At 39.1% G+C, this 16,016-nt stretch overlaps 1 protein-coding gene across 1 annotated transcript in view; it reads left to right on the forward strand.

Annotated features, from left to right (window-relative positions):
- The window catches only part of LOC108804367 (WD repeat-containing protein 38-like), a 47,731-nt gene that overhangs the window by 20,715 nt on the left and 11,000 nt on the right, over positions 1–16,016 (forward strand). Inside the window, exons 7-8 of the mRNA XM_018576078.1 lie at positions 6,866–7,015; positions 10,507–10,554. Of these exons, the coding sequence (XP_018431580.1) occupies positions 6,866–7,015; positions 10,507–10,554 (198 nt within the window). The remainder of the gene's footprint in view (positions 1–6,865; positions 7,016–10,506; positions 10,555–16,016) is intronic.

Consider the following 16,016-nt stretch of genomic DNA (forward strand, 5'->3'; position numbering starts at 1 on the left):
TCCATATTTCTTGCTACGCATGTGGTAGCAAGGGCTGGTCTTAGATTAGACAGTGCCAAATCCCGGGCTCTTGTGAGCAGTACATCCATTTTTTTATCCATCGGATCCTTAAAAAGTCCCATATCATCAAAAGCCAAATCTGACTTTTTAGATAATTTAGCAAGAGGGGCATCTAACTTAGGATATTAATTCCAAATGTGTACTGGATCAAACGGAAATCTACCTTTTAAGTTTTTAGATAAAAAGTGCTTCCTCTCTGGCTCTGCCCACTCCCTAAGAACAGAATCTGAGAGAATCTTATGAACCGGAAAAACTTGTGACTTCTTCCTCTCCAGTCCCTGATACATCAAATCATGCCTGGAGAGTTGGACCTTCTCCTCCCGAATTTCCAGTGTGTCATAAATGGCCTTTAAAAGGTAATCTACGTCTTCCAATGAAAGTTTAATATACACCCAACCGAGTGTGATCTGAAGTGGCCAGATCCTCAAGCTCGGAAGATTTTACAGAGACCTCCTCCCTGATCAATATAGGCTGACTAGAGGGGCCAGGCACCAAAGGGTTAAGGGTTGGCTTAAAATTGTCCAAGAGTGACCTGAATTGTCCAAGAGTGAAATGTGGATGCTAATTCCTCCTTCACTAAAGATAAGAGGCTGCTACAAGCAGAAACTGACTCCTTCTTAAGAATCCCCCTATACACGCCTGGCAGAGAGGCTTGGTATAGGCCAGGCTAAGCTTAACTCCACAAACAGCACATTTTTTCATTGGTACACTCCTGGACTTCTCTGGGGCTTTGGCCTGCAGAGAAAAAATAAAAGATGATTTACCTCGAGAGGAAAAAAGTCTAGTTTTGGCTTAACACCTAAACAACCCACCACCAAGGGATCCTAGGTGAAGTGCAGGAAGTCAGAGCATCAGGATTTAGAAAAAGATATATATTACCTGAGCTGGGATGGAAGTATCTCCCCTCAAACAACGCTCCATAGGTGACGCATCTCCTCCGGACGGAGGAAACACATAAACCGAGGAGCTTGCTCTATGGCCAGTCTTTTAAACTTCTATGATGGCGTGTTTCCTGCTTGAGGGGAGGTACTTCACATCTCACATGTTGTCCTGCAAGACGTTTGGGTAAAGAAGGATTGAAGTGGCAAAGATTAGGGGGATTCAGGGATGGGGACAGGGTGAGTGTGAAACTGACAAGGTTGTGGCCTGAGAGGGGAAAATGAGAGTTAGAGAGGTTGCAAGGAGTGCATAGGTGAGAGAACACAAGATCTAGAATGTTGCCATCAGAGTGAATAGGAGTGTGTGTCCATTGTGTTAGGTCAAAAGAAGAGGTTAGGTTGAGAAGTTGAGTGGTAGCTGGGGTGTTAATGTTAGTAGCAATGTTGAAGTCTCCCAGAATGATAGGGGGTATGTCAGAGGAGAGAAAGTAGGGTAGCCAGGCAGAGAAGTCATCAAGAAAATAATATAAATTACAGCAATCCTCAAAGTAGGGTAGCCAGGCAGAGAAGTCATCAAGAAAATAAGATAAATTACAGCAATCCTCAGAGAAACTGGAGAAGATAGGCGAATACAGTGGGCTTCAAAAGAGGAGAGGGATAGAGAGGGAGGTGAAGGCAGAACCTGAAATGTGCATTTTGGGGATAGAAAGGATTCCCACTCCACCTCCTTTACGCCCACTGGCTCTGGGTGAGTGCGTCCAGTGGCGGCCACCATGGGAGAGGGTGGCAGGGGAGGCAGAGTCAGATTCCTGAAGTCAGGTTTCAGTAACAGCAAGCATGTTAAATGAATTGGATAAGAAGATCATGCACAGAGGTGAGCTTGTTACAGACAGAGCGTGCATTACAGAGAGCACATGAGAAGGGAGGACTGGTTCTAGGAAGCAGGGGAATAGAAATTAGGGTGCGTTGATTGGAGCTGCTGCCATAGGAAAGGCAGTGCGCTGGTTTGAGGGGTGACTATTAGAAAACAAAGGGCTGGAATTGAGAGAAATATCACCAGAAGTAAGGAGAAGCAGAAGGGTGAGGGAAGTGAGATGAGTAATTTTTTTTATGCGTGCACATGCCCTAGTATCTTGGAGGTAACACTAGCATGTGGGTTCAGAATGAGCAGGAGGTAATAAATGCAGTAATTCGGAGAGGGCAGAAGAGAGAGTGAAATATATAATCTCTGGGGTGGAGGGGTTAAAGGAAAGAGACTTTATGAAGAGAAGACACAATTGTGAAAAGCAATGGTAGAGAAGGCATATTAAGGGGTGGAGAGTAGTAATCAAATTTGGAACAGAGAGAGGTAGGTGGGGAAAAGAGGATCACCTGCAGTCTGTCAAGAGCATTGTTGATGTATTTTTGTGCCTTCTCCAAGTGCCTTTTCTAAGTGCGTAGACGATGACGACACTTAATTTCAAATAGATGCTTTCTTTAAAAAAGACATTGCAAAAGTGCCCGTGCCCCCTAGCAAATATATCTTTGCATAAAATACAAATACCTGCTGTGCTATAGGGCTCACACCATATACTGACACATCAGGAAACTAGACATGTGCGATTCGGGTCGTTCCGAAATTCGTTTCGGACGTATTTTTTGAAATTCGGAGATTTGGATGAAAATTCGTTAGCGGTAGTCCGGCCGAAATTCTTTTATGGACGAAATTCGTTATTGGGGGGGAACCTCACGCTTTTTTTTTTCAACTTCTGCAGACTATAAAAAAAAATCATTTTTTTTCCTAATGTCATTTTGCTGCAACGAAATTCGTTATTGGACGAATTTCGTTGCAGCAAAATGACATTAGGAAAAAAAAATGACATTTATTTTTTTACAGTCTGCAGAAGAGGAAAAAAAACAAAACGTGAGGTTCCCCCCCAATTCATAACAGACCCTTTAGGTCTGGTAGGAATTTTAAAGGGGAACCCCAGCCCCAAAAAATGGGGGGAAAAAGGTGGGATCCCCCCTAACAGTCCTACCAGACCCTTGATCCGAGCACTGGCCCGGCAGGGCAGGAAAGGGGAGGGACGATCGAGCGCCCCCCCTCCCTGCGCCTTACCAGGCCATGTGCCCTCGGGATTGGGAGGGGGTCTGCGGGCAAGGGGGCTTATTTGCATCGGGGTACCTCTTTAACCAGATGACACCCCCCCATGTGAATGAGTAAGGGGTACTTGTACCCCTACCCATTCACTAAAGGGTTAAATCAAATAGTTAGTAAAAAGTCCAGACTTTTGACAAAATCCTTTAATTGAAAAAAAAAAAATGCAGGACCCTCGCCGACCCACCGAAATAAAAAAGTCCCGCCGCAGACGACCACCCGAACCCGACGAAAACTCGCCGCAAAAATGACATTCATCCCAAATGTCAACAGCCCGAATGTCAACACGGCTCGCTCCGCCCATTTGACATTGTCAGCTGTCAAATGCTACATAGCATTCGGGAACACCCGAATACTGTTCATGAGTTTCCGAATGCTATTCAGGTCTGTGAGCCAAGGGGGTTGATTTACTAACCTTATAAACACACCACTAACATGTATACACCTCTGTAGTGTGTTCACCCCCAGCATGATCTATGGGTGGAATCTAAACACCTTTGTAGTGTGTACACACACAGCAGGTGTGTTGTGCAAAGCCAAGCATGAATTGCAAGGTGATGTTGTGTAAATTAGCTCTATGTTGTGTTGCTTGCGTTGATGAATGCAAATGCATGAGCTAACCATTTTTGTCTAAACTGTGAAGCTGCATTATATATGCATCATGTGCATGATATTTCCATATATGGCATTAGTGGAAATATGCTTTTAGAGACTTTTTGGTTGATAAATACGTTTTGCTGTGTGAAAATCACACGCACCTGGTGCGTGCGTGTGTTTAGGTTAGTAAATCACCCCCAAGGTGTCATAATTATTTTCAGATGATACCTCGGCTCTTTTTTTGTGTTATAACGTGCACAAACTTTCATTTTCTCCTACAACACCTACTACAACATTTTCCCTCTACAGCAATTCTATGGTTAAAAGTAGGCAATAGTGTAGTGGTTAGAGTACTGGTTTGCCATTGTCAAGGTCGCAGGTTCTAATCCATGGCAGGGAGAATAATGGATAAAGTTATTTGTTTTTCTTTGCTTTTGAATTGGCATTCTCTTAACATCTTCTGCAGACTGTAAAAAAAAAAGGAAACCCCCCCCCCCCCTAATGTCATTTTGATTGCAACGAAATTCGTCCATAAACGAATTTCGGCCGGACTACCGCTAACCAATTTCGTCCGAAACAAATTTAATTTCGGACCCGAATGCGAAAAACGAAATAATGCAAAGTCCGAATCAAAACAAAACTAAATTAAACAAATTTTTGTTTGTTTGTTTCAAAACGAAACTAAACTAAACTAATTTTTTGCTTGTGCACATGTCTACAGGAAACTCAGTTGTAGGCATGGCTTCGGGTTCAGTTCAACAGAGTTAAGCTTTCGTTCGAAGTTCGTCAAACGGATTAAGTAAATGGCAAGATGTGGCCTGTTCACCTTCCCAAACTCCTGACAGGTTCAGCTGAAAGTGATTCATTTAGTGGCAGCATTACAGCCACAAATGAATTACTTCCTAGCCTGTCGGTCAGCTTGTTTCACATAGTAAACAAGCTGGTGGATATTCTTGGGAGACATCATTGACCAAATATGGCCATGACAATACTTTGTCAATGACGTCAGTCAGCAATTCTGACCAGCTTGTTTACATTCGGTTGCTGGCAAGGGAGCTGTCAGTTGCGATAAAGGGTGCCGGTGAAGTAGATCATTATGTGCAGATCGTCATGTTTCTGTGCATCTTTTGGCCATCACTTATTATGATGGATACTGGATCTCCATTCCTGGACAACATGATTAACAATAGATTAACACCGTGGGACTTTTCTTTCTTGTAAAGGACTTTATGATACATTATTTTAGATTATTTTTTTGAGAATTACTAACAAGGGGTAGATATCTGGGAAGCCGTTACTCTAAAGAGGGCATCCAGATTCTGATCATTTTCCCCCGCAGGTCCACACATCCTTTGGGCCCTTGTTGAGGTCATGTGGCCCGGTATGGTTCAGGAGAGAGGGGGTCAGGAATAAGGATCTGGCAAGGATTTTGGGGGGAGTCCTTGCTGTTTACTACAAAAAAAACTTGCCTGGGAGTAAAATGTTTTTCTTTTTAACCACTTCCCGCGGGTTCACGTAAAGGTACGTCCTGCGCTGGAAGTGGTTATACCAAGAACACGGCTGCTGCAGCTGTACCATTTTAAACAGCTGGCGATTGCTGTTTAAATACAAGTGATCCGGCGCCGTTTCCCCATCCCCCCCCTCCGCTGCCCCGGCTTCCCGGCTTCCACTGTCACCTGTGGGAGCCCTGGACTGGCTTGGAGGGTCTCCCCTGATAGATCGGAGGAGAGATCAGCGGCTTCCAGAGGGCGATCTCTTCTCTGATCACTGGACCCGGAAGTGATGTGCATTACATCACTTCCGGTATCACTGGGCACATTCGTTAGCTCCTGGAGCCAGAGGAAGAAGCTGGTGAAGCAGATCTCTGCTTTATCAGCTTCTTTGGGGTCCCTAGGTGACATTAGGGGTCTGAAAGACCCCTGATTTACATAGGGGGCTTGTTAGCCCCCTATGCAATAGCAATAGAACTGAGTGTAAAAAAACAAAACCCAAAATTGTTAAAATTAAAGTAACATAAAAAAATCCCCCAATTTTTTTTTTTTTTAAAGTCCCCCCCCCCCCCATGTGCATGCACATACAATGTAAACATGCGCCTATGTGCAAAAACAAAAATTGCGCCACACATGTTACATTTCGTCACAAGCATCGGAGTGAGAGCAATAATTGTAGGCCCATCAATCACTGTTAGCACTAAACGGATGAGCCGTAAAAGTGTTTAAAACGTCACCTATGGGAAATTTTGGTTATTGTAATTTTTTGCGATTTCACGGACGCACGCAATTTTAAGGCTTGACATGTTTGGTATCTCTTTACCCGGTTCTTTGGTATCTTTTATACTTTACCCCAAAAATGGGCAATATATCCTGTTTCTGTGCACTAAATTTAATTTTAGTGTATTTTCTCCTAGAAATACTTGTTTGATAAACATTTGCGCAAATACAGTGTGACATACAAAATTGCAACTAGCATCCTTTAATTCTTCAGGGCCTCTGCTTTCAGAAAATATATAATTGTTTGGGGGTCTGAAGCGGTTATCTAGCCAAACATTCTGATTTTATCATGTGTGTGCAAATGTAAGAAATTGCTCCGGAACCAAGTGGTTAAGTGTCCCTTTTGTGTGAGTACATGCTACAGATGCACCACTTCTTGTACAGGTTTAGGGCATCCTCCAACCATGTTATTTAAAGAAATTATATGTTTTAATTTTACCCTCTGAGCCTTATTAAAATGTCAACTCCCCACTGAATGGAATTGTTTACATTTTCATTTTTATTGTTACAGGTTCCACATCGCAATGCCCAGCTCCCCATGCCCTTTGACAATCCCTTGCCTATTAGCTTTGAAAAAGGCTAGAACTGATTTTCAAAATTGATTGCGGCATTTCATCCATAACATTGTTCCAATATTATAATAACTATTTTGTCTGATCTGTGTCAATAAAGAGAGAAACTAGACTATTACTATTAGACATTAGATCTTACAAATGGAACACTAGTTGTGATTGCAGCAAAGGAACAACAAAACAACAGTAATAATAATCATTTCATTAAAAGGAGCAAAATGCTGAAATAAAATAGCAAAAACTGTCATGTTATTCAGCTAGGGATAATAATTTTAAATGTTATTTGACCATTATTTTCATTTAAGGAAGGACACCACTAAAGGTTAATTAGTGGTAATTTTACCTTTGTAGGCATCTGGTTCCTGGGATAAAACTATTCGTGTGTGGAATCCGTGCAGTGGCTCCCTCATCTTTCTCCTGACTGGACATGTAAATTGGTTGAGGACCCTGTCTTTCTCCTGGGATGGTATCCTGCTGGCCTCTACAGGACATGACAAGATGGTAATAGTAATTGTAGTTTGAGAATAGATAATAACTGCACTCTCCGACCTTCCTAAGGTGCCCACAGACATGAGATGGGGTAATGAGTGATGGTTCTTTATAGAGGTGCACTGAAATAGAAACTTCAAAACCGAAACTGAAATTAAAAAAATTGTCAGGCCGAAACCGTTTTTTTTCACATTTTTTAAATATTTTATTTTTTATAAACTTTTTTAATATTTATTTTTATTTATTCATTTATTTTTTTATTAAATATTTTTATTTTTTACTAGGGTTGCACAGATAAAATAAAGGGATGCACAGATACCAGTTTTGCGAGTACGAGTACTGGTACTTGCAGAGTACTTACAAGTACGAGTACTGATACATTTTTGTTTATTGCCATGTGACAGTTTTTCTAAAACAATACAGACTAATGATTTCAGGACAGTGGTGGAGTGCCAGAGCCCGGTCCTCAGCTTCAATCGCTGGAACCCTGATAGTTCTCATGAAAATGCCAAGTATCTGCACTGGTACTCGAAAAGTATCTGTGCATCCCTATTTTTTACTTTACTTTTAGGGGCTTTGGGGAAATATTGGGGGTCTGAACAGACCCCTGATATTTCCCTTTTAAAATAGAAAAAGAGATTGAGAACACAGAGTCCTCAATTTCTTTTTCTGTATCACCTTTTATCAATGAACAGGAATCCTCTATGAGAGTTCCTGTTCATTGATAACTTGAGAACAATGTGTGTTTACTATAACTACAACTATGAATGAACAGGAGGTGATGTAGATCACTTCCCATTCATTCATAATTGAGGATATAGTCCACATGCTATATCCTCAATTATCTACAAACACTCAGCGCTCACTGATCACTGAGTGTTTGCTCTCGCTCTCCTCTCTGACAAGCTGTCACAGGAGGCTGAGCGAGCGGAGCAGGGAGGAGAGCTCAGCCTCTTGTGACAGCGCGGGCTGTCTCCGCCCCCCACACCACTCTGCCAGACTGTGATAGGCGGCTGAGCGGTGTGGGAGGAGAGAGACCGGCCGTTCACAGCGCTCTCCTCCCACAGCGCTCGGCCGACTGTCACTTTCCCTCCTCCCCGCTGGGACACAGAGTAGTGCCCAGAGGGGAGGAAAGAAACCTGGGATGCGCCGATGTATTGGCAGGACAATGGCACTTTCGGCACTTAGCCAAAAGTGCAATTTTTCGGTGGCCGATATATTGGTGCATCCCTAGTTCTAGAGTAATTTTGACATAACCATACAAGCCAGGTGTGCATGTTTATACACTGAGCAGAAAGACCTGATGCCAGCCTTATCTTAGGAAACCAGTTAAGAAAAGCCCAACTGGGCCAATCAAGTCTATCCCCAGGATTATTAAGCTAAGTGGTGGAGAGGTTATAGAGTGTGTTTAAACAGCAGATAAGTTCTTGATTTTAATGTTAATGGCTGGATTATGTGTCATATCTCCCTTTAAGCCAGAACTAATAAATTACTGCTAACATAGGGGAATATCTTGAGACAAGGCCATCAAAACCTTTAAAGTAAAAGTCTTCTCTGCACACCTCTGAGAAACTGGTTTCAATTTATTGCTAAGGACTATAGGACTAAATACCACTTATGTGCCATTTTCTTATCCAATGGGAGTGGTTTATTAAACTATAAAGGTGCTTTCATTGACAGTTGGATGACAAATGTGTAGTGTTTAAAAAGTTACATTAAAGAGAGTTTTCTAGCTAATAAAGGTCAGAGCTGGTATCCAGTGTTATGTGCTCCTAGGCAGGATTTGTCACTGGCAAAAATTATAGATGGCCATATTTAGTGTTTATAATTCCAGTTAGCAGATCAATTAGCACATTCAGTATATGACAGATTTGCCTGTATTTAACACTCACAATCCAAACATATCATAAGATGTTTAATTTGGTAGTGTCTGGCCTGAATCACACCATCAAGCTAAATCATTTAGTGGTAACTCAAGTTCTTAGGCCTGCCTGCCTTTCACAGTAAATGTAACGGGGGTCTTTTTTACCCAGTTTTTAATGGCAGGGGGGCATTTTGTCCAACCTCAAATGTTGGCCTTTTCTCTCCCTAAGTGACCTTAGAGTTAACAGTTTATTACAGTTACTATGAGCACCTCTGATACAGTTATACCTTGTGATCGTATCCCCTCTTAGTGAAGAGATGTCTTGCTGCACTATTTACTGGATATCCCATAGAAATGTAAATGGGTGCTCGTAGTGACCACAGATGGCCCCGTCCACACAGATACACGTTCAGAAATGTCACCAGCACATCAAGATGACTTGTGCAATCAGGAAACGTCCATTAATTGACACAAAGGTCTGGGTATTGCATTCCCAGATTATAAATATATAATATACAAATCTCATCCATGTTTTAGTATGCTGCATATACAAAGCAGATTTATACACATGGCATTCTTCCAGAAAGCCCACAAACAGATTGGCAAACGAGGGGACCGCAGAGCTCCCCATGGCTGTCCCTCAGACCAGCTTGTAGGTCTTTTCTTCAAAAGTAAACATGTTGTTCTCGAGAACAAAGTCTAGACAAGAAAATTAAGGCTAAGGGGGTGTCCTGTTCCCCTCCCTGTAATAAAAAATGTTCAAAGGCCAGGAGGCCTGCATTATTAGGTATACCGATATATAATGATGAAATATCCATCGTAGCCAGTTAAGCACCTCCTAAGCATCTCTTCTCCAGAGTGAAAAAGTGTAATCTTTCCTCATAGCTGAGGTCCTCCAGCCCATTTCATTTTGTTCCCCTTCACTGAACCCTTTTTACATAAAAGACATCTTTCCTCAGGATTTGTGACCAAAACCAAACTCAATATTCAAGTCCAAGCTAGTGTTTTGTAAAGGGGTAGAAATATTGATTTCTCTCTTTCATATATACCCCTTCTAATGAATGAGAGTATTCTGCCAGGTTTGCCAGCTTGGCATTGCATGCTATGCAATATGTGAGTCTGAGATCTACAAGCATCCCCCAAGTGTTTTTCCATCACTGATTTCCCCAGAGGAGTCCCTCTTAATTAGTATTTTGCATGCATAATTTTGGTACCCTAGTGCATATTTTGCATTGCTCAATATTGAACCTCATCTGCCATGCAGCTGACAAAAGAAGAGCAATAGTCTCACCATTGTGTTGCTGCTGCTGCTTCACTGTCCAATCACAGATTGGGGTTAGTGCTAGAAAAGCCTGTATTTCTGCAGTCCACAGAAAAAGTAAAGAGAAAAGGATGTTGCTATGCTACTTGGCAGGGAAATCTGAATTACAACACTGGCTGCACTCAGAGTTACATATTCTTTGGCAGGTTATATAGTTAACATGTATGTATTTCAAAAATCTATTTAGATGTTTTCTGGAGTTCAACTTTAACTGAATATCAACATTGGTGTACGGACTGCTTAGTGGCAGAATAACATAGGGAATAGGGAAAAGCATCCCTAGTGTAACAAAATCAAGAATGTTGGTTTTTTTTGCAGGTAAGACTATGGGATTGTGAAACTGGAAAATGTATAAAAATCCTCAAGGTAGGGGGAAATTATCAGTTTACATAATGTTTCTTTTTCATTGATAAGAAACCTGTACTTAGAAAACTATGTAACATCATTATATAATATGTCATTTAAAAAAAGACTTTGCAAAAAGAAGAGACTAGATAATGAACTGTCCTCTGAAATAAAATGTATTACAATAACATAAATGTTTGTATACATTTAAGAAAGCCATTTCGATATGAAAACATTTAAAGTGGTGTTATGAATGAAACATAAGCACCGGCACACATTTTCCAATTTTTTCTGGGAGCTTGAAAACTGAGATGCTTCAAAATTAAACAACAGCACACAAAGCCAAAGTAGGCCTGCTTCATCCAATGCATCAATATAAGGCATTAAACATGATAAATCACAGTAAATAATATGGTGCATAAGAGGTCAGCGTAGCTCTCTGCTTTCCTTCTTTGAGCTGATATTTGCATTTTAGGGACCCTGAAAGAGAATTTATATTAGTGAGAATGGATATTAGTGGGTATGTGCAGGCATTGGAGTGTGTCAGATTTTCGTTTAAGGTGCCATTATTTCACTTTTTTTTTTAAATAAAAGGTTTAAGGAACAACTCTAGCATTAATGTGAAAACAGTCCGTTAAGTAGTGCTATGCAGGAAACATAGCTGTAAGAAAGTCAGAAAGTGGACTTTACCTAAATCTTAGTAGTATGGAATCCTTTGCAGCTAGATGCAGCAAGTTCCAATATGTGGAAAAACAGTTAAATGTCACTGAGCCCTTATGTGGATCCTTCACTATTTGAACTCAGGGGCTACCCACAGAGCCCAGCCATGCTCTGTAAACTCAATAGTGGAACAGAAACCCATATACTAATGATGTCAGACTTTGTGTAACTTTATTGAATCCAGATGTAACGCACCATGGGGCCACCTCCTCTAAGGCATTTTACCCAACACAGGCTTGATCTCAGGGATAGGGGGCAGAGCCGTCCCTTTAATGAGGCAACCTGAGCTTTTTACCTCAGGCGACACCTCATTTGGTCACATGTGATATGGTTCACACCTGGGCGTTTCACAGCCCAGGCTCCGTGCGGGCCTCCGATGTCCCACGTCTCCACTTCACATGAAATTCTTAAAGATGGTGTAAGAAAATGACACGAAATGATTTTTTATGTCATATTCCTTTTCTCAAAGCATAGGGTGGAAAAGTTCAATAATAGATGATTGTTTCCATTGTTGCATAAAGTTCAGAATGTGTTTAATTTAAAGTTACAAAATATTACAGGATATGGTATATCTTACAGAATTAGTCTATAAGATGCTTGATGGTTACAAAATATAGTATATCTTACAGCAGAAATCTATAAGATGCTTAAGAAACGTGTCTTTAGTTAGTAAGTAAAGATAGTCCTAACAGGTGTCTGTCTATTCAATGTGAGTGTGGGCGTGTCTGTGGATCTGTAGTGTGAATGAGTGTGTGTGTGTGTGTGTGTGTGTGTGTGTGTGTGTCTTGAAGGATCATCCCTCATCCTTTTATCCATGCTTTTACTTTAAAATAACCTATGTGATGTTTACCTTAAACGTCTTTCTGATTAGCATAAGGGAGTGCCATACTTTTAGTAGCTGAGTCATGTGTTCTCCTTCTATCCCATTTTGGGCATCATAGTCTTCTTTATGCATTCCCAACAACTGTTTCAACTATACTTAGGTCTGCCTGTCAGCTTACTGATTGATTACCAATTGTAACTCAAAATCAGCAGTACAGTAAAAAACTGAATCTCCAAACTTGGATAGATTAAAATATAGAAAATCAATCATCATTTAAGGTTCACACATACATATTTCAATATCTCTGGTTTTAACAATTCCCTCTGAAAATGGGTAATTGGAATTTTAATCATTTATCCTAAATTATTTAATACTAATATTCATTCATACATCAGTCATGTCACAAGCGTATCACAGATATTCAAAAACCATAAAATGATTGATTTGCATATTTCATCCTTGATCCAGTATTAGGAACAATAAGCCTGGCAAGACTTGTCTTATCAGTATTTGCCTTATATTCCTTATACTTATCAAATATTCAAACTATACATTCCCTTGATAAGGTCATTATCAAATGTAAAAACACTTTGGTGAATCCTTACATAAATAGATACTTCAAAATTTCACAAAAATAGTATGTAACATAAAATATTAATTTCCTTGTTTACCTATACTCAGTAAACTAAATATAACTTTTCTTAAACATATGTTCATTATTGTTAAATTAGCCTAAACATACACTTAATAATGTTTAGCTCGTCTTCAATATGTCTGTACATGTACTTTAAAATAACAAAATATTGTATCCTTAAACTAAAATGAAAGCAATACTGTTTCAATACAGTTATTGTTTCTGACAACATCATGTGTGATTACAAATATGAAAAATGTATCAGTTAGAAAAAATGTGTGTGTGAAAAATTAAAATATGTAATATACTATTTAGTTAATAGTACAGTTCAATAAATCTTCTTTTCTTCATAAGATGATCTTCTTTACTTCATAAGATGATCTTCTTTAATAATTGTGTAGTGTTAATAAAACTTGAAAATATAGCCATTGCTATAGTAAACAAAAACCTTGAGCGCCAAATCTTCTTCCAGAAAAGGCTCTTCTCATCTTCTTCAGAATCTCTTTCATCTGAAGGCATCTAGAAGCATCATATTACCTTCTAGCACTGACTTGTAAGTCACTTCCTGTAACAGAAATGCAGTATCATTACTTAGGAAAAATAATTTTCATTGGCTAATGTGTAACTACATTTATCTATTACTATGTATACTTTAGATCAATTACATGGTCTTCATCCTTATGTGGTGCAAATATGTTAATAAGTAGTTTTTATTCATTATAAAAACCTATGTGAGAACATTCCTATTTATATACTTCATGTATTATGAGGAAATATTCAACTTTTTCCCTACTTTAGGAAAACCTAAATTCTCATGTATGTACTGTGTTACTTAAAATGTATGACAGGACGCAAATCCCTAATTGGTCTTGATTCAAAACCTTGTTTTTTTCAAACTTAAAGAAAGATTTTGTATCAACCCAGAAGATTCTTTTACTTCTATAAAAGCTAGTTTAAAAATGTACTTCTGTGCTTACTTTAACTAGTTCTATGTTTGAAGGATATATAGGTTTTTGAGATGTACAAACAGGTGGTTGTACATAATGTTGTGTGAGTTCTATTTAAATCTGTTTACTTTACATGTCAAAACTTTTAACCATTTTGAAAACTTTCCATGCAATTCTTCTAAACCATTTTCCTTGAGAAAAACATTTAATAATGGATCAGATTTTTGTAAAATTGGATCTCATAATGTTTTCAGTTACTTTGACAGCTTTATAAAAACTCCTAACACTTTTTAACACGTGACAGAAACTTTTTCTCCATGGGTGTCTTTACAGTCTGGAGAAATAGCTATACATTCTCCTATTACCATCTCTGAGCTGGTAGAGTGTAAAAAATTGCATCTTCAAAAACATGTCTTTGTAAAACAAAAGCAGCTGAAGAAACATCTATACTTGCTAATGTTGGAGCATTCTATAGGTCTTTCTTCAATGTTCCAAATGCATTTAGCTGTACTTCATCCCACTGACCACATATATCAGATTTGTTTCTTTAACAATAAATACAAAATGTCTGACTTTCTCTGCAAATCCCTGTATGTAATCTTGTTATATAAGTTTACTTGATTCAAAAAATCGTGTAAGGCCTTGTGAGATTTGGGGATAGCAATAGCCAATATTGCCTTTACTTGTTCTTGCAATAATTGCCTCTTCCCATGACCAATCAGCATTGAAAAGAATGTCACTTCCCTTTTTAGAAACAAAGTAAACAATTCAAACAAAAGAGTCATATGTTCTTGTCACTAATGTCTAGTCCTTAGACTGGTAAATACATACTGTGCGTTCTAAATGCAAACTTGTACTGACAACCTTTAGTCAATGGTATAGAAAAATGACTATTCCCGATTTCCAGTCCCTAGGAAATTTTAGCCTTGGCATCTAAGTGTGGCATAATATCAGGATTTTCAGGAACAACAGGCTTGTTATTTGGGATATATTTATTTAGTGTCCTGAAATCAACTGATAAACATGGTTTGGCGGCCATATTGAATTGTGTCAAATTCGAAAAATATTTCTATCATTTTGATGCTTCTTTTTTCAAATGCTAATTATTGCCACACCGTTATGTAAAAACTCATGAAATTTGGCCCAATGGTAAAGAACGGTGTTGTGTTTAATCTTTGTCAACATAAAGGTCATAGGTCGCATGCTCTGGCGACCATCTTGGTTTACACAAACCTATTTTTGACAGTTTTCAAACATCTGTTTTTTTCATAAAGGATACAGATATACAAATTTCTTGGAGAGGATAAGTTGAAATCTGCACTTATATATGTTTATTACAAGTCATGTGACCGCAGGGTTTGGCAGCCATTTTGGATTGTGCATTATTCTGCAAATAACTTAAACTCTGAAACCATTTATCAGAATAACTCAAAACTTTGCACATATGCCCAGGGCTACCTCTTCTACCACGGTTGTAGAAACTGGCCCAATCCCAAAATCAATATGGCCGCCACATCAAATTGAAGTTGTGTTGTGCATCAAATTGCATAAATGTGCATTTATATCACTAGTTAAGTATGTTAAACATGTTATACATATGATAACTCAACATCATAACTGCCACATACAATATGGCATCCAGAGGTCACCAAGGTGACCTCTGGATGCCCTTTTGAATTAGATTTTTTTAAAATAATTCATGAAATCATGTCCTGTTTTTTTAATCTCTCTAACTTCAATATGTTCTCATGTGCTATTACCGGCTCTACTGCTTGGCCACCTTTGTTGCTGCTTGCAGCTATATTTATACAGTATATTTATATTTTATTATTGATCATTCTTTATATATGTACACACTATTCACATTGTTTGATGATTTATGCTGATTGATTTGCATATCTTCGAATATTAATGAGTCACACATTATTTCACATTGTTTAATATATTTTTTGTACCATAACTATTGTATTCTATGTGTACATTTGATATACGGTGGTATACACACATAGGTGTGTTTTGGGGTTGTTTTATGGTCTACTTGGAGATTTAGGGGGTCTTATTCAACTGGCGTGGTGTATTGTTTTAGCACTCTCATGGCCATATTGTTTTTTGCTTTGTTGGTCTTCTGCTGCAGCTGTCATTTATTTATAAATAAAAAAGGAGGGGACATCCACAAGCGCGCATACTAATATTTATTAAGGGAGCGATTAGTATGGTCTGCATCAGCCAAAGATGCAAATCACACTGATCTTCCACTGGACCACCAGGATAGTCCCTAAGTGACCCAACTGGACCCCAGGGATGCAGCCCCCTCACTGCAAAAGAGGTAAGCAGGAGAGGGGGACATTTTTACATTATT

The sequence above is a fragment of the Nanorana parkeri genome, unplaced genomic scaffold, assembly GCF_000935625.1.
Source record: "Nanorana parkeri isolate BGI_ZX_2015 unplaced genomic scaffold, ASM93562v1 scaffold56, whole genome shotgun sequence".
NCBI classification, from domain to species: Eukaryota; Metazoa; Chordata; class Amphibia; order Anura; family Dicroglossidae; genus Nanorana; species Nanorana parkeri.